The sequence below is a fragment of the Chiloscyllium punctatum genome, chromosome 45 (assembly GCF_047496795.1).
Source record: "Chiloscyllium punctatum isolate Juve2018m chromosome 45, sChiPun1.3, whole genome shotgun sequence".
Taxonomy (NCBI): Eukaryota; Metazoa; Chordata; class Chondrichthyes; order Orectolobiformes; family Hemiscylliidae; genus Chiloscyllium; species Chiloscyllium punctatum.
This window is the reverse complement of record NC_092783.1, coordinates 22,587,866-22,614,572: the sequence shown is the minus strand read 5'-3', so window position 1 is coordinate 22,614,572 and position 26,707 is coordinate 22,587,866. Positions and strand designations below refer to the sequence as shown.

At 48.5% G+C, this 26,707-nt stretch overlaps 1 protein-coding gene across 1 annotated transcript in view; it reads right to left on the bottom strand.

The window, feature by feature from the left end:
• Window positions 1-16,335: 16,335 nt before the first annotated feature.
• Window positions 16,336-26,707, bottom strand: part of LOC140467068 (patatin-like phospholipase domain-containing protein 2) — a 33,339-nt gene continuing 22,967 nt past the window's right edge. The window contains exon 6 of the mRNA XM_072563128.1: window positions 16,336-16,390. Coding sequence (XP_072419229.1) covers window positions 16,386-16,390 — 5 coding nt within the window. The 3' untranslated portion in view covers window positions 16,336-16,385. The remainder of the gene's footprint in view (window positions 16,391-26,707) is intronic.

Here is a 26,707-nt window from a genome sequence, read left to right as displayed (position 1 = left end):
TTTTGAATACAATCATTGTAATGTTATCTTGATAACAAGGATTTCTGTTTTCTAAAGGGGAGTGACCTTTAACTTGGAGAAGTACAGCAAAGGTTTATAATTTCTTAAAATGTCTGTAGCATCTGTAATTGTTTTAAGATTAGAGTCATAGAGTCATAGAGATGTACAGCGTGGAAACAAACCCTTCGGTCCAACCTGTCCATGCCGACCAGATATCCCAACCCAACCTAGTCCCACCTCCCAGCACCCAGCCCATATCCCTCCAAACCCTTCCTATTCATATACCCCTCCAGATACCTCTTAAATGTTGCAATTGTACCAGTCTCCACCACTTCCTCTGGCAGCTCATTACATGCACGTACCACCCTCTGTGTGAAAATGTTGCCCCGTAGGTCTCTTTTATATCTTTCCCCTCTCACCCTAAACCTATGCTGTCTAGTTCTGGACTCCCCCACCCCAGGGAAAAGTCTTTGTCTATTTATCCTGTCCATGCCCTTTATGATTTTGTAAACCTCTATAAGGTCACCCCTCAGCCTCCGACACTCCAGGGAAAACAGCCCCAGCCTATTCAACCTTTCCCTATAGCTCAAATCCTCCAACCTTGGCAACATCCTTGTAAATCTTTTCTGAACCCTTTCAAGTTTCACAATATCTTTCCGATAGGTAGGAGACCAGAAATTGCACGCAATATTCCAACAGTGCCCTAACCAATGTCCTGCACAGTCGCAACATGACCTCCCAACTCCTGTACTCAATATTCTGACCAATAAAGGAAAGCATACCAAACGCCTTCTTCACTATCCTATCTACCTGCAACTCCACTTTTAAGAAGCTATGAACCTGCACTCCAAGGTCTCTTTGTTCAGCAACACTCCCTAGGATTCTGGATTAGTGATGCTGGAAGAGCACAGCAGTTCAGGCAGCATCAGGAATCCTGATGAAGGGCTTTTGCCCGAAACATCGATTTCAAAGCTACTTGGATGCTGCCTGAACTGCTGTGCTCTTCCAGCACCACTAATCCAGAATCTGGTTTCCAGCATCTGCAGTCATTGTTTTTACCTTTTTAACACTCCCTAGGACCTTACTATTAAGTGTATAATTCCTGCTAAGATTTTCTTTCCCAAAATGCAGCACCTCACATTTATTTAAATTAAACTCCATCTTCCACTTCTCAGCCCATTGGCCCATCTCGTCAAGATCCCACTGTAATCTGAGGTAACCCTCTTCGCTGTCCACGACACCTCCAATTTTGGTGTCATCTGCAAACTTACTAACTGTACCTCTTATGCTCACATCCTAATCATTTATATAAATGATGAAAAGTAGAGGACCCAGCACTGATCCTTGTGGTACTCCACTGGTCACAGGCCTCCAGTCTGAAAACAACCCTCCACCACCACCCTCTGTCTTCTACCTTTGAGCCAGTTCTGTATCCAAATGGCTCGTTCTCCCCGTATTCCATGAGATCTAACCTTGCTCACCAGTCTCCCATGGGGAACCTTGTCGAATGCCTTACTGAAGTCCATATAGGTCATGTCCACCATTCTGCCCTCATCAATAATCTTTGTTACTTCTTCAAAAAACTCAATCAAGTTTGTGAGATGTGATTTCCCACACACAAAGCCATGTTGACTATCCCTAATCAGTCCTTGCCTTTCCAAATACATGTACATCCTGTCCCTCAGGATTCCCTCCAACAACTTGCCCACCACCGACGTCAGGCTCACTGGTCTATAGTTCCCTGGCTTGTCCTTACCATCCTTCTTAAACAGTGGCACCACATTAGCCAACCTCCACTCTTCAGGCACCTCACCTGTGACTATCAATGATACAAATATCTCAGCAAGAGGCCCAGCAATCACTTCTCTAGCTTCCCACAGAGTTCTCGGGTACACCTGATCAGGTCCTGGGGATTTATCCACTTTTATGTGTTTCAAGACACTAGCACTTCCTCCTCTGTTATATGGACATTTTGCAAGATGTCACCATCTATTTCCCTGCAGTCTATATCTTCCATATCCTTTTCCACAGTAAATACTGATGCAAAATACTTGTTTGGTATCTCCCCCATTTTCTGCGGCTCCACACAAAGGCCGCCTTGCTGATCTTTGAGGGGCCCTATTCTCTCCCTAGTTACCCTTTTGTCCTTAATGTATTTGTAAAACCCCTTTGGATTCTCCTTAATTCTATTTGCCAAAGCTATCTCATGTCCCCTTTTTGCCCTCCTGATTTCCCTCTTAAGTATACTCCTACTGCCTTTATACTCTTCTAAGGATTCACTCATTCTATCCTGTCTATACCTGACATATGCTTCCTTCTTTTTCTTAAGCAAACCCTCAATTTCTTTAGTCATCCAACATTCCCTATACCTACCAGCCTTCCCTTTCACCCTGACAGGAATATACTTTCTCTGGATTCTCATTATCTCATTTCTGAAGGCTTCCGATTTTCCAGCCATCCCTTTACCTGTGAACATCTGCCGCCAATCAGCTTTTGAAAATTCTTGCCTAATATCATCAAAATTCAACTTTTAGATCTGGTCTATCCTTTTCCATCACTATTTTAAAACTAATAGAATTATGGTCACTGGCCCCAAAGTGCTCCTCCACTGACACCCTCAGTCACCTGCCCTGCCTTATTTCCCAAGAGTAGGTCAAGTTTTGCACCTTCTCTAGTAGGTACATCCACATACTGAATCAGAAAATTGTCTTGTACACACTTAAAAAATTCCTCTCCATCTAAACCCTTAACACTATGGTAGTCCCAGTCTATGTTTAGAAAGTTAAAATCCCCTACCATAACTACCCTATTATTCTTACTGGTAGCTGTGATCTCCTTACAAATTTGTTTTTCAATTTTCCCTCTGACTATTAGGGGGTCTGTAATACAATCCCAATAAGGTGATCATCCCTTTCTTATTTCTCAGTTCCACCCAAATAACTTCCCTGGATGTATTTCTGGGAATATCCTCCCTCCGTCCGGCTGTAATGCTATCCCTTACCAAAATCACCACTCCCCCTCCTCTCTTGCCTCCCTTTCTCTCCTTCTTTGGACATTAAGCTGCCAGTCCTGTCCATCCCTGAGCCATGTTTCTGTAATTGTTATGATATCCCAGTCCCATGTTCCTAACCATGCCCTGAGTTCATCTGCCTTCCCTGTTTGGTTTCTTGCATTTCAGTAAATGCAGTTTAATTCATCAGTCCTATCTTGTTCTCTGCTTTGTCCCTGCCTACCCTGACTGTTTGACTCGCCTTTGTTCTCAACTGTACCAGTCTTAGATTGATGTCTTTCCTCACTATCTCCTCTCCCCCACCACTTCCTCCCAATAGCTCTAGCAAATCTTCCTGCCAGTATAACTTGAATCAATTGTAAAGGGATTATCGTACACACATTGGATAAGAAGAACACTGCTCCTAGTGACCTGGTGGTCCTCAACCTGGAAGCAGTACCACTAGGAAGTTAAATCCAAGACCATTTGGCCAGACAGAGAGGCACACCTGCTGGCAAAGTATAGAGCAGGGAAGGTATATTTATATGGAGCAATGTGTGCACAATACAATTAAACAGGACAGAAAGTTAACATTAGGGCAATAACCAGCTCCAGGACCCTGGTTAGAATTGGGTCATCAGTGAACATTAAGAAGGACCACATTGATTGGGCGGAAAGTGAGGTCCTATAGCGTACACCAGAGAATGGAAGTGTATGTGGCACAACTGGCCTGTGGGAAGTGAGGCAGGAGAACGTGCAAAAGATATTGGAGTTATAGCAACTATTTGAAATGAAATGTGTCTCTATTTGCAATATAATTTTGCTGTTAATTCAAGTTTACTTTATGTATTGTTAATTAATTTCAAAATACAAGTTTCAAACAGTGATATCTTGTTTGTCAATTTCTTCATTTGGCAAGTCATCCATTGAATCTGTTATAGTTCCCCACAGACACCTCGTTCCTGAGATTGTCTGCATGGCCTATAGACTGGGTGGTGGGAGAGTGATTACTGCTGGCCCTTGGCGGATATGAAATATGGCACAGAACAATCCAGTGCAGCTTACGAAATCCCCTAGATTGTGGACGCACTCAGGATACAAAGCCAATGTGGACTTGGACTGGGTTTGTGCACAATGAACCAGGCTGGGCACAATGCCTAAGGCAGCCACTCTTTGGGAGCTGGGATATGGAATGACAGTTGGATTGCAATGCAATGGTCCTTATTTTTCTTACAGAAGAAACTGCGTTTCAGGCAACACAGGTTAATATGCTGGAGGGGGTTCCCAATCATTGTTGCAAAAAGAAAGATACAAGGTACTGGCTGCAGAGGGAGGAGTACACACATCAGGGCAGTAGTCACTAGACATGACCATCCTGGGTAAAGGGAAACAAGGATACCACTTGTGTTCAGGGCTAAATCAAGTCTGACCAAGTGGACACTGCTCCCTCCTGAGATTGGGCCCAGTGACTGGGAGATGCCAGTCAAGCCCAGCAATGACAATCACTGGAAGCTGGATCACAAAATGTCCAAGCAATCCCAAGGCAATGCTGGCCAATTAGCAGGAGGCAGGTTTTAACAGGAGTGAAGATTTAACTAACATGAATACACAAACAAATAATGTGGTGAACTCTCAGTGTTAGTAACTTTAATACACATAACATCCAAATAAACAACGTGGAGTATAAAAGGATCAATTTGTTAAACCATGATTGAAAACGTTAACATTCCTTGCCCAGTTGCCGTGGTAATGAGACTAAACCAAAGACAAAGGATTGAGGGTCAGCCAATAACAGCAAACCAATCCTAGCTCCAACAGACTGCAAGACTAAAGGTCTATCTGTGTTGAACCAATCATTGGAACCAAAGTTGGCCCAGTGCCTTTTACATATTAATTATATTACAATATATTAATAATTATATTCAATATTTTAGTTTCATGTTAAAGGCTTTATTCACTGAAGAATGGGAATTGTAATCTCATGGCCATAATTAATTCCACAGCACCATCAAAATGGTCAGACAGGGTCTTGTGAAACAGTTCCACACTGGAGTCCACCAGATCACAAATCCTAATTAGATCATCAAGGAGGGACTGTCCCCAGGGAGCACAGTGCTAAAAGGCACTGACGTGGAGGAAGTAGATGACACTCGGGAGAGGGCTGAGGGGGAGGGTGGGGGGGGTGCGGGGGGATTGGGGGTGGGGGGAAGGGAGTTGATAAGCTGCAGGATTTGCTGAGCATCAGATTCCAGCTTCAATCAAAGTGGTGGAAATCGAGAGTGAGTAAATACCACCGTCGCCAGGTGACAGGAGAAACCAGCACAGACACAGCAGCAGCACATCTGCCTCCTCAGATCCAGGTGAAAGCAAATACATGCACTTGCTCAGCATCCAGCAGTGAGATTCAGAGATCAAACTGCAACAGGATTCGAGAAATAAAAGCTGAACTTCCAATGGAACCTGGAGTCAAAAACCAGAAGAATTCTCAGGATAAGCATCAACTGAGCATGCACCTCCTGTTCCTAAATCTCAGCTGCTCCCATCCTTCAAACCATACTGAGTTGGAGATTCCATCCTCCTGTTTAAAACAGGAATTTGAAAATAGTCATTTAACTAAAGCAAATACAACGTTTGCACCAGATTTTTCCTAATGTCTGTTTGAGAGGTTTCTCTTCTGTTTTCCTGAAACCAAAACGAGAAGCTGGGATTTTTAAACTTCCCTTTCTTATTAAAAAATTAACCAGCATGACCTCATAAATGTGATCTGGGGGTCAGGATTGGAGAGTGAGTGTGTGTGTTTGTGTATGTATTTGAGAGTGTGTCTGTGTATGCAAGCATGTGAGAGAGAGTGCGTGCGTGTGGATCTGTATGTGTGAGTGTGTGTGCTCGAGTGAGGGAGAATGTGTCTGTGTGAAAGAGTGCATGTGTGTGAGAGAGTGTGTGTGAGAGAGTGTGACAGAGTGTGTGTGACAGTGTGTGTGAGAAAGAGTGTGTGAGAGTGTGTATATGAGAGAGAGAGGGAGTGAGAGTGAGAAACTGTGAGACAGAACGTCTGTGAAAGAGAGTATGTGTGAGAGAGAAACTGAGAGAGAAAGAGTGTGTGAGAGAGACTGTGTGAGAGACAGTCTGTGTGACAGAGAATGTGTGTGAGAGTGTGGGTGAGGGAGAGTGAGAGTCATAAGAGTGTATGTGAGAGAAAGTGTGTGAGAGAGAAAGAGTGTGAGAGAGAGAAAGAGTGTGTGTGAGAAAGAGTGTCAGAGAGTGAGGGTGACAGAGAGTGAGTGAGTGAGAGAGAGAGTGAATGAGAGTCTGTGTGAGAGAGTGTGTAACTGTGTGTGTGTGTGAGAAAGTGTGTGACAGAGTATGCGTGAGAGTGTGTGTGAGAGTGCGTGTGAAAGAGAGTCTGTGTGTTTGAGACAGGAAGTGTGAGATAGAAAGTGAGAGAGAAATTGTGTGAGAGAAAGTGTATAAGAGACAAAGTGTGTGTGAGAGAGAGAGAGTGGGTGAGAGTGTGTGTGAGAGTTTGTGTGAGAAAGTGAGTAAAAGAAAAAGTGAGAGAGAGTGCGCGTGTGTGTGAGAATGTGTGAGTGAGAGAGAGTGCGTTTGTATGAGAGTATTGCGTGAGAGAGTATTAGAGAATATAAGTGAGTGTGTGTGAGACAGAGTATGTTCGTAAGAGAGCATGAGACACAGAGAGTGTGTGTGTGAGACAAAGTATGAATGAGAGAGAATGCGTGAGAGAGTGTGAGTAACAGAGTGTAAGTGAGAGAGTGAGTGTGTGTGAGAGATAGTGTGTGTGAGCGAGAAGAGTGTGCGTGAGGTAGTATATGAGAGAGCAAGAATGTGACAGAGAGTATGAGTGACAGAGAGAGTGTGAGTGAGAGTGTGTGAGTGACAGAGAAAGTGTGATTGAGATTATGTGTGAGTGTGAGAAAGTATGAGAGAGAGTGTGTGTGAGAGAGAGTATGTGAGTGGGAAAGACAGAGAGTGTGAGAGTGAGAGGGAGTGTGTGACTGATAAAGTGCAAGACAGCGTGTGTGTGTAAGAGAGTGTGTGAGTGAGTGAGAGTGTGTAAGAGTGCATGTGATAGTGTGTAAAAGAGAGTGTGACTGAGAGCGTGTGAATGAGATAGAGTGTGTAAGAGAGTGTGTGAGAGTCACAGAGTCATAGAGATGTACAGCATGGAAACAGACCCTTCGGTCCAACTTGTCCATGCTGACCAGATATCCCAACCCAATCTAGTCCCACCTGCCAGCACTCAGCCCATATCCCTCCAAACCCTTCCTATTCATGTACCCATCCAGATGCCTTTTAAATGTTGCAATTGTACCAGCCTCCACCACATCCTCTGGCAGCTCATTCCATACACGTACCACCCTCTGCATGAAAAAGTTGCTCCTTAGGTCTCTTTTATATCCTTGCCCTCTCACCCTAAACCTATGCCCTCTAGTTCTGGACTCCCCCACCCCATGGTTACCCTACCCATGCCTCTCATGCTTTTATAAACCTCTATAAGGTCACCCCTCAGCCTTCGACGCTCCAGGGAAAACAGCCCCAGCTTGTTCAGCCTCTCCCTGTAGCTCAAATCCACCAACCCTGGCAACATCCATGTAAGTCTTTTCTGAATCCTTTCACGTTTCACAACATCTTTCCGATAGGAAGGAGACCAGAATTGCACACAATATTCCAACAGTGGCCTAACCAATGTCCTGTACAGCTGCAGCATGACCTCCCAACTCCTGTACTCAATACTCTAACCAATAAAGGAAACCATAACCAAACGCTGCCTTCACTATCCTATCTACCTATGACTCCACTTTCAAGGAGCTATGAACCTGCGCTCCAAGGTCTCTTTGTTCAGCAACACTCCATAGGATCTCATCATTAAGTGTATAAGTCCTGCTTATAAGATTTGCTTTCCCAAAATGCAGCACTTCACATTTATCTGAATTAAACTCCATCTGCCACATGTCTACCACCCTCTGTATAAAGAAATTGCTCATGTCTTTGTTAAATCTCTCTCCTCTTACCTTAAAAGTGTGCTCCCTAGTCTTGAAATCCCCCACATCGGGAAAAGACAACCACCAACAACTCTATCTGCATTTCTCATTATTTTATAAACTTCTATCAGGTCATCTCTCAACCTCCTACACTCCACTGAAAGAAGTCCCAGCCTATCCAGCCTTTCTTTATAACTCAAACCTTCTCTATACATTCCAACCTGCCATCCTGGTCAATCCCTTCGGAACCCTGTCCAACTTTATAATGTCCTTCCTGTAACAGAGCGACCAGAACTGGATGCAGTATTCCAGAATGGGCCTCACCAAAGTCCTGGACAACCTCAACATGATGTACCAACTCCTAAGCTCAAAAGGACTGAGCAATGAAGGCAAGTGTGGGAAACATCTATTTAACTGTTCTGTCTGCTATATGAGGCCCCAAACTTTAGAGCAGTGTGTACTATACCTCCACCCCTAGGTCCCTCTGTTCTACATCACTACCCAAGGCCATGCCACTAATTGTATAAGCTCTACACTTGATTATTGTACCCACTTATCCAGATTGAACTTCATCTTCCATTTTTCAGCCACTGACCCATTTGACCAAGATCCCTTTGTAACCTGAGAAAACCTTCTTCACTGTCTACAATGTCACCAACTTCAATGTCATCTGCAAACTTACTGACCTTCTATATTCTCATCCAAATCGTTTATTTAAATGACAAACAAAAGGAGGACCCAGAACCAATCCCTGTGGATCACCTCTGGTCACAGGCCTATTTGGCACTATTTCTCTGTGTGGATGCTGGATGACCTGCTGAGTATTTCCAGCACTTACTTCAGATTTTCTGTCCCCGAACCTTTTGTCTTTTGCTTTCTGGAGTGTGTGAGAGAGCGCGTGAGAGAAAGTATGGGAGAGAGTGTGTTTGGTTGAGTGTGTGTATCAGAGGGAGAGTGTGTGAGAGGGAGGGTGTGTGAGAGAGAAAGTTTACGAGAGGGAAAGTCTGTGTGTGTGTGTGAGAGTGTGAGTGAAGAGTGTGAGTGAGAGAGTGAGTGAATGAGGGAGCGGGAGTGTGTGTGTGAAAGAGTGTGTGAGTGAGAGAGAGAGACTGTGACAGAGAGTGTGTGTGGGAGAAAATGTGAGTGAGAGAGAGAGTGTGAATGAGTGATGGAGAGAGAGTATCAGAGAGAGAGATAGTATGTGAGTAGGAGAGAGTGTGGGTGAGAGTGTGTGAGTGAGAGTGTGTGAGGGAGAGTGTGAGGGAGTGAGTGTGTGAGTGAGAGAGTGTGTGTAACATAGAGTTTGTATGTGAGGCAGTGTATAAGAGAGAGTGTGTGACAGAATGTGTGTGTGTGTGAGAGAGAGTGTGTGTGAATGTGTGAGGGAGTGAGAGTGTGAGTGAGAGACTGTGTGTAACAGAGTTTGTATGTGAGGCAGTGTGTGAGAGAGTGTGTGTATGCGTGAGAGAGAGTGAGTGAGAGTGTGTGAGAGAGACAGTGGGTGTGAATGTGTGAGAGAGTGAGAGTGTGTGAGTGAGACTGTGTGTAACAGAGAGTTTGTATGTGAGGCAGTGTGTGAGAGAGAGTGTTTGTGAGAGAGAGTGAGTATGTGTGAGTGAGAGTGAATGTGTGTGTCTGAGAGAGAGTGTGTGAGAGAGACTGTGTGTGAATGTGTGAGGGAGTGAGAGTGTGTGTGTAACAGAGAGTTTGTATGTGAGGCAGTCTGTGAGAGTGTGTGTGTGTGAGAGAGTAAGTGAGCGTGTGAGGGAGTGAGAGTGTGTGAGTGAGAGTGTGTGTGTAACAGAGAGTTTGTATGTGAGGCAGTCTGTGAGAGTGTGTGTGTGTGAGAGAGTAAGTGAGCGTGTGAGGGAGTGAGAGTGTGTGAGTGAGAGTGTGTGTGTAATAGAGAGTTTGTATGTGAGGCAGTCTGTGAGAGAGAGAATGCGTCAAAGAGTGAATGCATGAGTGAGTGAGTGAATGTGTGTGTATGAGAGAGTGTATGAAAGAGAGTGTGTGTGTTTGTGAGAGAGAGTATGTGAACGTGTGTATGTGAGAGAGACTGTTTCCATGTCTGTGTGTGAGCGAGAGGGAAGGAGAGAAAGAGAGAGAGTGTGTGTGTCTTTGTGAGAGAGTGGTCGTGAGAGGGAGAGAGAAAGCATTTGATGAGAGAGAGAGAAAGTGTGTGCAGTGGAGAGGTGTTGAGGGTCTTAAGTATAAAAAGAAATCCCTTTAATTACAGAGTGCAGGATTGATTTAATCACACTAAGTTCCATTGCATGATTGTAAATGACACTGTTCCTTCGTGGTGATAGCATTGTTATTTGATGCAGATGTATCACTGAGAGAGTTAACCCGCTAACGGGGGTGGGGCTGCTCAGGAAATAAAACAGCGTGAGGCTTCTCTGTCCAGCTGTAAACATAGAAAGTGGATACTGGACCAGGCCTCCTGGAACCTGACTCTATCGGGACAGTAGGAACACATCTGGGGACTATCCAGAGATTTTCCCCACCCTCTGTGTTGTCTGAAAAGCATTCCAAATGGGAAGAGCCAGTGCTCAGTTAGAAGAGGCTACCGAATGGAGAATCGAAGTTCAGGGTGACAATGCCCACCTCCTGTTCTTGAATCGCAGAGTTAAGGAGCCAAGCTGTGGCACAAACCCCATCAGTGCCACTGACGTACTGCCATCCAAATTCACGCCCCTCTTCAGTATGTTTGGCTCAATGCAAACATCCTGAACTGATGTAGCTGCACCCCACTGCCCGCACCACCCCCCCCCCACCCCCGGAATGACATGTTCACATGTTACACAAACACACATGAGAGAGAGAGAGAGGGAGAGAGGGAGATTGCTTCTCAGTGATTACACGGGAAAGCAATGTAAACAGGCACAAAGGTCAACTCTGTGCAGCAGCTTTTTAAAATCTTTTATCTTCCTTCATAAAATGAGCTTGTGTGGCTTTTCCAGGATATGGGGGAGGGGCAGGATGTGGGGAGGGGGGAGCATTTACTGCCCTCCCATCAGTCATCACTACAGATTAAATCAATAACTGGTTAATTAAACCGGACGGTGGAGTTCTGCAGGTTACAGCAAGACAATCAAACGCAATGATGACTAACGCTGGATCACTGGATTAAGACTCCTGGACCACTGGGATCATGAGGGCTGGATCACTGGTTCAAGAGACTGAGATTGCTGCATCACGTGCCTGGATCATTGGATCATAAGGTCTGGATCACTGGATCGTGAGGTCTGGATCACTGGATCGTGAGGCCAGATCACTGGATCATAAGGTCTGAATCACTGGATCATAAGTTCTGGATCACTGGATCGTGAGGCCGGATCACTGGATCGTGAGGTCTGGATCACTGGAATGTCCAAAAAGGCATCAAGATCTTTCCAGGAGACAGCACATCATTAATAAGCTGCAAACAGGGACTGGGCTGAACCATATCCGCGGCTGAGAGAGGATCCAGCCACACTCACAGAGAGCTGGAGACAGTGGTGAAGTTGGAATCTGACCTCTCTGGGTTTAGCCATCGTGGTTCATGGTCTCCTGAGCAGTGTAATCCCCCACAATGGGAAACCCTTAGCATTGTCCAAAAGACATGGGTCAGGGATAGAATGGCACCAATCCAATTAACTTCTGGATAATCAATCCCAGAAGGCCACCAGTGGAAAGAACATATAAACAACGGTGACAGGGAAAGGGTAAAGTGAGAGAAAAGGGCAGAGAGCAGTTCAAACCAGTAAAGTGGCCTTAATGGGCTGTACGCCCAGCTGTGAGAGTTTACAGTAACTCCACCAACACGGGTCTAACTTTCTCTGAGAGGCAGAGATCAGGTCCCAATTTTACTAAAAAAAAGTAAATAGAACGTGTTTTGCTCCCTCATCCCTACCCCAGCAGGCAGTGAAACCCAGCTGAGAGGCATGGCACCAGTTCATTGCCAAATTATGAGAGGGTGTGGTACAAGAGGGAACAAGATTCTTTACCTTATTCCCATTCCTCACCATCCAGGAAAGCCCACTTCCAATATGGTGAGCCCTGAACCGTGGCTGATTTGGACCAAGTGCAATGACATTGTGTAAGAGAGTCGCAGCTGGAGGAACAGTGATTGGTTGGTGCTCACCAACAGGAGGATGGTTCAGACACCCAACCTATACCATTGGAGTCTCCCACCATTCCCAACTTTAAAATCAGTTTCAAACAAGACGAACAGGGAATGGCAGTGTGTTTATGTGAATGGACTAGTAAAGACACAAGGTCAAATCTGACAATGACAGTCAGGGAATTAAATTCAGTGAGGTAAAGAAATCGAGAATGGGGACCTCAAACACAAGTGGATTCTCACAAAATTAAAAGAATTATTTGGTTCACTTATGAACCCGTATCGTTGCCTCAGAGAACATCAGTTGATATCATGTGACCTCTCCTCCTCCATACCCACAATTGCACATCAAGTCCTTTAAGAAATAAAGTAGCAGTGTCCGAGTCCTTGGAAAAGGAAACAACAGAAAATACTGTACTCCAATTGATAGCCAGCAGCCCTGAATAAATAAAACACATTTCATCCCACAAGTGAATAAAAACATCCACTTACAATAGATTATAGTTTACAGCAGCAGGCTGGTTTAACAGTTTGACATTTGACCTCCGTCGCAACATGAGCACAACAGAGTTTAGACAAGTATAAAGCTCCTTTTTTCTTAGCGACTTGTAAATCTTTGCTGTCTGTTCGGTTCTGGCTGGGGAAATTGCCCCAAGACATCTGACAGTTCCTCAGTTTGCGCATTATTAATCAGCTTAGAGCTGAAAACAAATGCTGCTCAGATGCTGCGTGAAGTGCTGTGCTTTTCCAGCACCACACTCTCAACTTTGATCTCCACAATCTGCAATCCCCAATTTCTCCTCGCAACGATCTCCAGTATCTGCAATCCCCCACTTTCCCCTCGCTCTGATCTCCTGTATCTGCAATCCCCACTTTCCCCTCGCTCTGATCTCCAGTATCTGCAATCCCCCACGTTCCCCTCGCTCTGATCTCCAGGATCTGCAATCCCCACTTCCCCCTCGCTCTGATCTCCTGTATCTGCAATCCCCACATTCCCCTCGCTCTGATCTCCAGTATCTGCAATCCCCACATTCCCCTCACTCTGATCTCCAGTATCTGCAATCCCCACGTTCCCCTCGCTCTGATCTCCAGTATCTGCAATCCCCACTTCCCCCTCGCTCTGATCTCCAGTATTTGCAATCCCCAATTTCACCTCGCTCTGATCTCCAGAATCTGCATTCCCCACTTTCCCCTCACATTGATCACCAGTGTCTATAATCCCCAAATTCCCCTCGCAGCGATCACCAGTATGTATAATCCCCAGTTTCCCCCACTCTGTTCACCTGTATGTGCAATCCCCACTTTCCTCTCGCTCTGCTCACCAGTATCTATACTCCCCACTTTCCCCTTACTCTGATCTGCAGTATCTGCAATCCCCACTTCCCCCTCGTTCTACTCTCGATTATCTACAATCCCTATTCTCCCCTCACTCTGATCTCCAGTATCGGCATTCCCCACTTTCCCATCGCTCTGATCTCCTGCATCTATAATCCCCACATTCCCCTTGCTCTGTTCTCCAGTATCTGCTATCCTCCCTTTCCCCTCGCTCTGATCTCCAGTATCTGCAAACCCCAATTTCCCCTCGCTCTGATCTCCAGTATCTGCAATCCCCACTTTCCCCTCGCTCTGATCTCCAGTATCTGGATTTCCCACATTCCCCTCGCACTGATCTCCAGTATCTGCAATCCCCACTTTCCGCTCGCTCTGATCTCCAGTATCTGTAATCCCCACTTTCCCCTCGCTCTGATCTCCAGTATCTGCAATCCCCACTTTCCCCTCGCTCTGATCTCCAGTATCTGCAATCCCCACATTCCCCTCGCTCGGATCTCCAGTATCTGGATTTCCCACATTCCCCTCACTCTGATCTCCAGTATCTGCAATCCCCACTTTCCTCATGCACAGATCTCCGGTATCTATAATCCCCACATTCCCCTCGCTCTGATCTCCAGTATCTGCTATCCTCCCTTTCCCCTCGCTCTGATCTCCAGTATCTGCAATCCCCACTCTCCCCTCGCTCTAATCTCCAGTATCTGCAATCCCCACTTTCCTCATGCACAGATCTCCGGTATCTATAATCCCCACATTCCCCTTGCTCTGATCTCCAGTATCTGCTATCCTCCCTTTCCCCTCGCTCTGATCTCCAGGATCTGCAATCCCCACTTTCCCCTCGCTCTGATCTCCAGGATCTGCAATCCCCACAATCCGCTCGCTCTGATCTCCAGGATCTGCAATCCCCACATTCCCCTCGCTCTGATCTCCAGTATCTGCAATCCCCACTTTCCCCTCGCTCTGATCTCCAGTATCTGCAATCCCCACTTTCCCCTCGCTCTGATCTCCAGTATCTGCAATCCCCACTTTCCCCTCACACTGATCTCCAGGATCTGCAATCCCCACAATCAGCTCGCTCTGATCTCCAGGATCTGCAATCCCCACATTCCCCTCGCTCTGATCTCCAGTATCTGCAATCCCCACTTTCCCCTCGCTCTGATCTCCAGTATCTGCAATCCCCACTTTCCCCTCGCTCTGATCTCCAGTATCTGCAATCCCCACTTTCCCCTCACACTGATCTCCAGTATCTGCAATCCCCACTTTCCCCTCACACTGATCTCCAGTATCTAGAATCCCCACATTCCCCTCGCTCGGATCTCCCGTATCTGGATTTCCCACATTCCCCTCACTCTGATCTCCAGCATCTGCAATCCCCACTCTCCCCTCGCTCTGATTTCCAGTATCTGCTATCCTCCCTTTCCCCTCGCTCTGATCTCCAGCATCTGCAATCCCCACTTTCCCCTCGCTCTGATCACCAGTATCTGCAACCCCCACTTTCCCCTCGCTCTGATCTCCAGTATCTGGAATCCTCACTGTCTCCTCACTCTGATCTCCAGTATCTGCAACCCCCACTTTCCCCTCGCTCTGATCAACAGTATCTATAATCCCCAATTTGCCCTCCCTCTGATCTCCAGCATCTGCAGTCCTCACTGTCTCCAGAAGAACAGCTAGCCTTGCTTTTCTAGACAGATGTTTGTGAGTTCAGAACACGAATGGTGAAGAGGAGATTTTCCAGGATGTTGTCTGGTAATCCAGCTCTGAAGAGAGACTAGAGTCATTGGGATGTACAGCCTTCGGTCTAACCTCTCCCTGCTGACCAGACATCCTCAATTAATCTCGTCCCATTTGTGAGCACTTGGTCCATATCCTTCTAAACGGTTCCTGTTCACATCCCCATCTGGATGCCTTTTAATTGCTGTAATTGTACAGACTAGACAGGTGGGGAATGCGTTCCTTAGAGCAGAGAAGTCTAAGGGTGATCTGACTGAGATATACAACATTATGAGGGACATAGACAGTGTAGATCGGGAAAAAATGTTTCCCCTTAGTGTAGGGGTCAGTAACGTTGGTGTTTGGGGTTGGGTGGGGGATGCAATTTTACAATAAAGGGCTAGAGATTTGGAGGGATTTGAGGAAACAGTTTTTTCATCTAAAGGGTGATGGCTAAGGATTGTAGATGCAAGAAGCCTCAAGCACCATTTCTGAACCATTAACTGAACACTTGAAACACCACAGCATACAAGACGAATGTCATGTGCTGGCACTGGGCCTGGAGTAGATGGGTGTTTAATAAGCAGCATGGCCAAATGGCCTCTTCCCATGTTGTAATGACTCAATGACATCTCAAAGTACATTATAGCTGAGACTGTTGGAGGAAACATAGAAACCAATTTGTTCAAACAGCGAAGAAAGGAATTAATTGCTCATAGTGTTGTCTTTGTGTTGACTGAGGCCAGCAACCTGAAAAGAACTCTTCCTCAAAATAGCTCAGGGGATTTTTATTGTTCCCCTGGGAAAGGAGACCAGCCTGAGAACGCAGTCCTGGACCGTCAGCTGTATGTCAGTGTTCAGATTTCCAGAGTGGGATTTAAACCTACAGCCTTCTACCTCAGGGATGAGTCTGTTACCGTCTCATTCACCGATGAGATGATGCTGAGAAATTGTCACCTTTCTAGCTCTCATTTGGGTTGCTTCGTTTCTCTTCATGGGAGTGTGCTGTGCAGAACTGGTTGCCCAGTGACTTGTACTACGACTGTTCCAACCTACACTATGGAAGGAGCTGACTGACTATAAAGGAGCTGGGATTGTCCTGAAATTACAGATCAGGAAACGAGGAGGATTGGGGGGAAGATGAGCTCACAGTGCAAGCTCTCCCACCTGCAGTTACTGAGTCATCCACTGAGCCTCAACGTGCTTAGACATCAAAGAAAAGCCTTTGGAATATCAGGGAACCATCCTTTTACTCTGGAAGAAAGAGAGAAAGAGAGGGGTCAAGTAGAAACTGCTGGAGGCTGGATAAGTTACAATAAGAGACAGGATTGCTATTAGGCTCATTCGGTCCATTGAGTCTGCTCCACCATTCGATCATGCCTGGTATGTTTCTCAACCCCATTCTCCTGCTTTCTCCCAGAACCCTAGACCCCTTACCAATCCAGACCCTATCTGTCTCTGCCTTAAAGACACACAATGACTTGGCCTCCCCAGCCCGCAGCGGCAATGAGTTCCACAGATTCCCCACCCTCTGGCTGAGGAAATTCCTCCTCATCTCAGTTTGAAAGGGTTGTCCCTTCACTCTGAGACTGTGCCCTCAGGTCTTTATCTCTCCTAATAGTTGAAACATTTTCCCACAATCATTCTATCCGGGCCTCTCGGTATACTGTAAGTTTCAATCAGATCTCCCTCATCCTTCTAAACTCCATCGAGTACAGACCCAGACTCCTCAACTCCTCATGTGATCAGCCCTTCATCTCCAGGATCATTCCTGTAAACCTCCTCTGGACCCTGTCCAACAACTGCAATCCTTCCTTCGATACGCAACCCAAAACTGCTCACAATATTCCAAACACAGTCTGACCCCAGAGCTTTATATAGTCTCAGCAGCATTTCCCTGCTCTTGTATTCTCGCCTCTTGAAATGAATGCTAACATTGCATTTGCCTTCCTAACTGCCAAGTGAACCTGAAGGGGACTTGAACTAGAACTCCTGAGTCCATTTATGCTTCAGATTTCTGAAACCTTTCCCCGTTTAGAAAACAGTTTACACCTCTATTCTTCCTACCAAAGTGATAAACCCCACACTCTATTCCATCTGCTACTGCTTTGCCCACTCTCCTAGCCTGTCCAAGTCCTTCTGTAACCTCCCTACTCCCTCAACATTACTTGTCTCTCAATCTATCTTTGTGTCATCTGCAACAAAGCCCTCAGTTCCTTCATCCAGATCCTCAACTATAACAGATTAGATTCCCTACAGTGTGGAAACAGGCCCTTCGGCCCAACAAGTCCACACTGACCCTCCGAAGAGAAACTAACCCAGACCCATTTCCCTCTGACAAATGCAGTTAACACTATTTGCAATTTTCACGTAGCCAAATCACTTGACCTGCACATCTTTGGACTGTGGGGGGAAACTGGAGCACAAAGAGGAAACCCACGCAGACACGGGGAGAATGTGCAAACTCCACACAGACAGTTGCCCAAGGCTGGAATCGAACCTGGGTCCCTGGTGCTGTGAGCAGTGCTAAACACCAATCCACCCTGCCACCCCATAACGTGAATAGCTGTGGTCTCAACATTGACCTCTGCAAAACTCTACAAGTCACCAACTGCCATCCTGAAGAAAACCCCTCTTCCCCCACTCTCTGCCATCTGCCAGTCAGCCAATCCTCCAACCATGCCAGGAGCGTGCCCATCTGGCTCTTATATTATTTCACAGCCTCCTGTGCAGCACCTTGTCAAAAGGCCTTCAGGACATCCTAATTGATCTCGCCTGTGGGTTCTCCTTTGAATAACTTGCTCATGATCTCCTCAAAGAATTCTAACAGATTAATCAGGCATGACCTCCCCGCGGTGAAGCTGTGCTAACTCAGCCCGATTTACCATGCACTTCCATGCATTCAGAAATCACATCCTTACCAACAGACTCTCCAATCTCACCAATAATGCAGGTTGGGTGAACAGGCCTATAATCTCCTGTCTCCTGCCTAACTTACTTTTAAACAAGGGAGTTGTATTGACCATTTTCCAGCATTGCGGGACCTTCCCTTACTCCTGTGATTGCTGGAAGATCACTACCCAGGAGCTCCATAATCTCCTTCACTATCTCCCTCCTGGAGTGTGAACCATCCAGTCCAGGGGTTTTATCAACCTTACAGAGATGGTAACGGTGACAAACCCAGGGGAAATAGACCCCACGGTAAACTCCCACAATAACTGGGGCAATCCCAGGGGAAATAGACCCCACTGTAAACTCCCACAATAACTGGGGTATTCCAGGGGAAATAGACCCCACTGTAAACTCCCACAATAACTGGGGTATTCCCAGGGGAAATAGACCCCACTGTAAACTCCCACAATAACTGGGGTATTCCCAAGGGAAATAGACCCCACTGTAAACTCCCACAATAACTGGGGTATTCCCAGGGGAAATAGACCCCACTGTAAACTCCCACAATAACTGGGGTATTCCAGGGGAAATAGACCCCACTGTAAACTCCCACAATAACTGGGGTATTCCCAGGGGAAATAGACCCCACTGTAAACTCCCACAATAACTGGGGTATTCCCAGGGGAAATAGACCCCACTGTAAACTCCCACAATAACTGGGGTATTCCCAGGGGAAATAGACCCCACTGTAAACTCCCACAATAACTGGGGCAATCCCAGGGGAAATAGACCCCACTGTAAACTCCCACAATAACTGGGGTATTCCCAGGGGAAATAGACCCCACTGTAAACTCCCACAATAACTGGGGTATTCCCAGGGGAAATAGACCCCACTGTAAACTCCCACAATAACTGGGGTATTCCCAGGGGAATTAGACCCCACTGTAAACTCCCACAATAACTGGGGTATTCCCAGGGGAAATAGACCCCACTGTAAACTTCCACAATAACTGGGGTATTCCCAGGGGAAATAAACCCCACTGTAAACTCCCACAATAACTGGGGTATTCCCAGGGGAAATAGACCCCACTGTAAACCCCCACAATAACTGGGGTATTCCCAGGGGAATAGACCCCACTGTAAACTCCCACAATAACTGGGGCAATCCCAGGGGAAATAGACCCCACTGTAAACTCCCACAATAACTGGGGTATTCCCAGGGGAAATAGGCCCCACTGTAAACTTCCACAATAACTGGGGTATTCCCAGGGGAAATAGACCCCACTGTAAACTCCCACAATAACTGGGGTATTCCCAGGGGAAATAGACCCCACTGTAAACCCCCACAATAACTGGGGTATTCCCAGGGGAATAGACCCCACTGTAAACTCCCACAATAACTGGGGCAATCCCAGGGGAAATAGACCCCACTGTAAACTCCCACAATAACTGGGGTATTCCCAGGGGAAATAGACCCCACTGTAAACTCCCACAATAACTGGGGTATTCCCAGGGGAAATAGACCCCACTGTAAACTCCCACAATAACTGGGGTATTCCCAGGGGAAATAGACCCCACTGTAAACTGACCCTTAATTTGTGCAATTGGATGAAATTGAGGACTGCAGATGCTGGAGATCAGGGTCAAAACGTGTGGTCATAGAAAAGTACAGCAGGTCAGGGAGCGTCCGAGAAGCAGGAGAGTCAACGTTTTGGGCATAAACCCTTCATCAGGAATCAGGCTGGTGCCCCAAGGGCGCTGAGAGATAAATGGGAGTGGGGTGGAGCTGGGGGGAAGGTAACTGGGAATGCGATAGGTCGATGAAGGTCGGAGAGAAGGTGAAACGTCAGAGAGGAGGGTGGAGCGGATAGATGGGAAGGAAGATGGACAGGCAGAGCAGGTCATGAAGGCAGTGCTGAGTTGGAAGGTTGGAACTGGGATAAGGTGGGGGAGGGGAAATGGGGAAACTGGGCAAATCGACATTGATCCCTTGTATGGAGGTTTCTGAGGTGGTTGATGAGACGTTCTTTCTTGAGACGTTGGGTGGTAAGGGTTTGGCGATGGTGGATGCCCAGGACCTGCACGTTCTTGGTGGAGTAGGAGAGGGAGTTGAAGTGCCCAGCCACGGGGCAGTGGGGATTGTTTACTGCATGTGTCCCGAAGATGTTCTCTGAAACATTCCGCAAGTGGCGTCCCGTCTCCCCAGTGTAGAGTAGACCGCATCAGGAGCAACAGACACAGTAGATGACGTGTGTAGAAGTGCAGGAACATCTCTGCTGGATGTGGAAGGGACCCTTTGGAGCCTTGGACGGAGGTGAGGGGAGTGGTGTGGGTGCAGGTTTTGCAATTCCTGCGGTGGCAGGGGAAGTGCCGGGAGTAGGGTGTGGGCTGGTGGGGTGCATGAACCTAACAAGGGAGTTGGGAAGAGAATGGTCTGCGGAATGCTGATAGGGGTGGGGAGGAGAATATATCCTTGGTGATGGGGTCTGATTGTACGCAGTGGAAATGGTGGGGGATGATGTGATGTATCCAGAGGTTGGTGGGGTGGAAGGTGAGGACTAGGGGGCTTCTGTCCTTATTGCGGTTGGAGGGGTGGGGTTTAAGGGCAGAGTGTGGGAAGTGGAGGAGATGCACTGGAGAGCATTGTTGACGACATGGGAGGGGATGTTGTGATACCCGAAGGAGGGGGCTATCTGGGATGTTCTGCAGTGGAATTGGTCCTCCTGGGGGCAGATGCAGCAGAGGCGGAGGAATTGGGAGAAAGGGATAGTGTTTTTATTTGGGAGGGGGTGGTGGGAGGAGGTGTAGTCCAGGTAGCTGTAGGAGTCGGTGGGTTTGTAGTAAATGTCCGTGTTGAGTTGGTCGCCATTGATAGAGGTGGAGAGGTCCAGGAAGGAGAGGGAGTTGTCCTAGATGGTCGAGGTGAATTTAAGGTCGGGGTGGAAGGTGTTGGTAAAGTTGATGAACTGCTCAACCTCCTCATGGGAGCATGAGGTGGTGCAGATGCAGTCATCGATATAGTGGAGAAAAAGCTGGGGAATGGTCATGTGTAACGTAGCTAATGAAGAGGCAGGCATAGCTGGGGGCCATGCAGGTGCCCATGGCTACCCCTTGGGTCTGAAGCAACTGGGAGGATTGGAAGGAGAAATTATTAAGGGTGAGGACCAGTTCAGCCAATTGAATGAGTGTGTCAGTGGAAGGGGATTGGTTGGTTGGTGGGAGAGAAAGAAATGGCAGGCTTGGAGGCCTTCACCATAGCGGGTGGACGTCCATGGTGAAGATATGGCATAGGGGGTCAGGGAACCAAAAGTCATGGAGGAGGTGGATCATACATTCTCAATAAGGGGGAGGTTGTGGGGAGGGGGCGGGGGGGGGGGGGGGGTGAAAACCCAGCAGGGCTGGGATCTAGGACCTGGTGTGGGGCTGGAGCTGGGATTGGGGGCAGAGACTTTGTCTGGAGTGGGTGTGGCCATGGTAACATGGCTGATGGCACCAATGAAAGTGATGCACACCATGGGGGTCGGAGGGCACAGAAACGGTGCAGTTGGTGTCATCCGCAAGGGTGGAGGTGATGTTCCATGTGGTGGCTGCGTGTTTGTTGGCAATGTTCCAGTGAGTGACATCGGTGGGGAGTGGAAGTGGCTGACGCCGTGGCAACTATAGGGGTGGAGAGATGTGCCAGGTCGTCTTGTCAGTGGTGTCAGCGGCAGTGGCTCTGGCAGCGATGGTGTCGGCGCGGCATATTCGGCGGTGGCTGTGGTCTGTGAGCCGGCAGGACTGAAGGTGACATAATCGTTTGCCACGGGGATGGTGGTTGGTGTCCAAGCGGTTCCGGAGGCCGAGAGAAGGAATCTTGAGGAACCCCGAGTGTGGAGGTAAGTACACGAAGGTTTAGTGCATTTACGTTCCTTGATGACCAATACGGTGAAGAAAAAGCATTTGTTGAGTGTGTGGATTCCTCACAGGATGAAGAACAGTAAGAGTCCTTGGTAGGTCTCGGAGACTGTGGCCCTGAGCTGGGACTGACTGCAGGGAGGGTGTGGCCCTGAGCTGGGACTGACTGCAGGGAGGGTGTGGCCCTGAGTGGGGACTGACTGCAGGGAGAGTGTGGCCCTGAGCTGGGACAGGGCTGACTGCAGGGAGGGTGTGGCCCTGAGCTGGGACAGGGCTGACTGTGGGGAGGGTGTGGCCCTGAGCTGGGACTGACTGCAGGGAGGGTGTGGCCCTGAGCTGGGGCTGACTGTGGGGAGGGTGTGGCCCTGAGCTGGGACAGGGCTGACTGCAGGGAGGGTGTGGCCCTGAGCTGGGGCTGACTGTAGGGAGGGTGTGGCCCTGAGCTGGGGCTGACTGCAGGGAGAGTGTGGCCCTGAGCTGGGACAGGGCTGACTGTGGGGAGGGTGTGGCCCTGAGCTGGGACTGACTGTAGGGAGAGTGTGGCCCTGAGCTGGGACTGACTGCAGGGAGGGTGTGGCCCTGAGCTGGGACTGACTGTAGGGAGAGTGTGGCTCTGAGCTGGGACTGACTGCAGGGAGGGTGTGGCCCTGAGCTGGGACTGACTGTGGGGAGGGTGTGGCCCTGAGCTGGGACTGACTGCGGGGAGAGTGTGGCTCTGAGCTGGGACTGACTGCAGGGAGAGTGTGGCTCTGAGCTGGGACTGACTGCGGGGAGGGTGTGGCCCTGAGCTGGGACTGACTGCGGGGAGAGTGTGGCTCTGAGCTGGGACTGACTGCAGGGAGAGTGTGGCTCTGAGCTGGGACTGACTGCAGGGAGGGTGTGGCCCTGAGCTGGGACTGACTGCAGGGAGGGTGTGGCCCTGAGCTGGGACTGACTGCAGGGAGGGTGTGGCCCTGAGCTGGGACTGACTGCAGGGAGGGTGTGGCCCTGAGCTGGGACTGACTGCAGGGAGAGTGTGGCCCTGAGCTGGGACTGACTGCAGGGAGGGTGTGGCCCTGAGCTGGGACTGACTGCAGGGAGAGTGTGGCTCTGAGCTGGGACTGACTGCAGGGAGGGTGTGGCCCTGAGCTGGGACTGACTGCAGGGAGGGTGTGGCCCTGAGCTGGGACTGACTGCAGGGAGGGTGTGGCCCTGAGCTGGGACTGACTACAGGGAAAGTGTGTCCGTGCGGATAGAGCGGAGGATCCAGAGGGAGTACTGTTTCCGGCAGCTTTGGATTTGCTGCAGGTTCTGGTTCTTCTGGTCTGTTCCAAATGGTGATGTTCTGAATGTGGCTCTGAGTCCATGTGGGATCACTTGGTTTCATAGGCAGGCACTGATGGAGGAGATGTGGTTGTGGTCGTGAGTCTGCTTCAGGATGGGGCGGAAGAGATTTAGGGCAGAGGGGATCACCCGATGGGAGAGTGCGGGGGTTGGTGCAGTGAGAGAGAGAGACTCAGTGAGAGAGAGAGAGAGAGAGAGACTAAGTGAGAGAGAGAGAGAGAGAGAGACCCAGTGAGAGAGAGAGAGACTAAGTGAGAGAGAGAGAGAGAGAGAGACCCAGTGAGAGACAGACTCAGTGAGAGAGAGAGAGACTCAGTGAGAGAGAGAGAGAGACTAAGTGAGAGAGAGAGAGAGAGACCCAGTGAGAGACAGACTCAGTGAGAGAGAGAGAGAGACTCAGTGAGAGAGAGAGACTCAGTGAGAGAGAGAGACTCAGTGAGAGACAGACTCAGTGAGAGAGAGAGACTCAGTGAGAGAGAGACTCAGTGAGAGAGAGAGACTCAGTGAGAGAGAGAGACTCAGTGAGAGAGAGTCTCAGTGAGAGAGAGAGACTCAGTGAGAGAGAGAGACTCAGTGAGAGAGAGACTCAGTGAGTGAGAGAGACTCAGTGAGAGAGAGACTCAGTGAGAGAGAGAGACTCAGTGAGAGAGAGACTCAGTGAGAGAGTCTCAGTGAGAGAGAGAGACTCAGTGAGAGAGAGATTCAGTGAGAGAGAGAGACTCAGTGAGAGAGAGACTCAGTGAGAGAGAGAGGCTCAGTGAGAGAGAGAGACTCAGTGAGAGAGAGAGACTCAGTGAGAGAGAGACTCAGTGAGAGAGAGAGACTCAGTGAGAGAGAGACTCAGTGAGAGAGAGACCCAGTGAGAGACAGACTCAGTGAGAGAGAGACTCAGTGAGAGAGAGACTCAGTGAGAGAGAGAGACTCAGTGAGAGAGAGACTCAGTGAGAGAGAGAGGCTCAGTGAGAGAGAGAGATTCAGTGAGAGAGAGAGACTCAGTGAGAGAGAGACTCAGTGAGAGAGAGAGGCTCAGTGAGAGAGAGAGATTCAGTGAGAGAGAGACTCAGTGTGAGAGACAGACTCAGTGAGAGAGAGAGACTCAGTGAGAGAGAGACTCAGTGAGAGAGAGAGACTCAGTGAGAGAAAGACTCAGTGAGAGAGAGAGACTCAGTGAGAGACAGACTCAGTGAGAGACAGACTCAGTGAGAGAGAGAGACTCAGTGAGAGAGAGACTCAGTGAGAGAGAGAGGCTCAGTGAGAGAGAGACTCAGTGAGAGAGAGACTCAGTGAGTGAGAGAGACTCAGTGAGAGAGAGACTCAGTGAGAGAGAGGCTCAGTGAGAGAGAGACTCAGTGAGTGAGAGAGACTCAGTGAGAGAGAGAGAGACTCAGTGAGAGAGAGAGAGAGACTCAGTGAGAGACAGACTCAGTGAGAGAGAGAGAGACTCAGTGAGAGAGAGAGGCTCAGTGAGAGAGAGACTCAGTGAGAGAGAGAGACTCAGTGAGAGAGAGAGAGACTCAGTGAGAGAGAGACTCAGTGAGAGAGAGAGAGACTCAGTGAGAGAGAGACTCAGTGAGAGACAGACTCAGTGAGTGAGAGACTCAGTGAGTGAGAGAGACTCAGTGAGAGAGAGACTCAGTGAGAGAGAGACTCAGTGAGTGAGAGAGACTCAGTGAGAGAGAGACTCAGTGAGTGAGAGAGACTCAGTGAGAGAGAGACTCAGTGAGAGAGAGACTCGGTGAGAGAGAGAGACTCAGTGAGAGAGAGACTCAGTGAGAGAGAGACTCAGTGAGAGAGAGAGGCTCAGTGAGAGAGAGACTCAGTGAGAGAGAGAGGCTCAGTCAGAGAGAGACTCAGTGAGAGAGAGAGAGACTCAGTGAGAGAGAGAGAGACTCAGTGAGAGAGAGACTCAGTGAGAGACAGACTCAGTGAGAGAGAGACTCAGTGAGTGAGAGAGACTCAGTGAGAGAGAGAGGCTCAGTGAGAGACAGACTCAGTGAGAGAGAGACTCAGTGAGAGACAGACTCAGTGAGAGACAGACTCAGTGAGAGAGAGAGACTCAGTGAGAGAGAGACTCAGTGAGAGAGAGACTCAGTGAGAGACAGACTCAGTGAGAGAGAGAGACTCAGTGAGAGAGAGAGAGACTCAGTGAGAGAGAGAGACTCAGTGAGAGAGAGACTCAGTGAGAGAGAGAGAGACCCAGTGAGAGAGAGAGACTCAGTGAGAGAGAGACTCAGTGAGAGAGAGAGAGAGAGAGACTCAGTGTGAGAGAGAGACTCAGTGAGAGAGAGAGAGAGACTCAGTGAGAGAGAGAGAGACCCAGTGAGAGAGAGAGAGAGACTCAGTGAGAGAGAGAGGCTCAGTGAGAGAGAGACTCAGTGAGAGAGAGACTCAGTGAGAGTGAGAGAGACTCAGTGAGAGAGAGAGACTCAGTGAGAGACAGACTCAGTGAGAGAGAGACTCAGTGAGTGAGAGAGACTCAGTGAGTGAGAGAGACTCAGTGAGAGAGAGACTCAGTGAGAGAGAGAGGCTCAGTGAGAGAGAGACTCAGTGAGAGAGAGAAACTCAGTGAGAGAGAGACTCAGTGAGAGAGAGACTCAGTGTGAGAGAGAGACTCAGTGAGAGAGAGACTCAGTGAGAGACAGACTCAGTGAGAGAGAGACTCAGTCAGAGCAAGACAGAGATTCAGTGAGAGAGAGAGACTCAGTGAGAGAGAGTGAGACTCAGTGAGAGAGAGAGAGAGACCCAGTGTGAGAGAGAGAGAGTCTCAGTGAGAGAGAGAGACTCAGTGAGAGAGAGAGACTCAGTGAGAGACAGACTCAGTGAGAGAGAGAGACTCAGTGAGAGAGAGAGAGACTCAGTGAGAGAGAGAGACTCAGTGAGAGAGAGAGAGATTCAGTGAGAGAGACACTCAGTGTGAGAGAGAGACTCAGTGAGAGAGAGACTCAGTGAGAGACAGACTCAGTGAGAGAGAGACTCAGTGAGAGAGAGACTCAGTGAGAGAGAGAGAGACTCAGTGAGAGAGAGAGACTCAGTGAGAGACAGACTCAGTGAGAGAGAGACTCAGTGAGTGAGAGAGACTCAGTGAGTGAGAGAGACTCAGTGAGAGAGAGACTCAGTGAGAGAGAGAGGCTCAGTGAGAGAGAGACTCAGTGAGAGAGAGAAACTCAGTGAGAGAGAGACTCAGTGAGAGAGAGACTCAGTGTGAGAGAGAGACTCAGTGAGAGAGAGACTCAGTGAGAGACAGACTCAGTGAGAGAGAGACTCAGTCAGAGCAAGACAGAGATTCAGTGAGAGAGAGAGACTCAGTGAGAGAGAGTGAGACTCAGTGAGAGAGAGAGAGAGACCCAGTGTGAGAGAGAGAGAGTCTCAGTGAGAGAGAGAGACTCAGTGAGAGAGAGAGACTCAGTGAGAGACAGACTCAGTGAGAGAGAGAGACTCAGTGAGAGAGAGAGAGACTCAGTG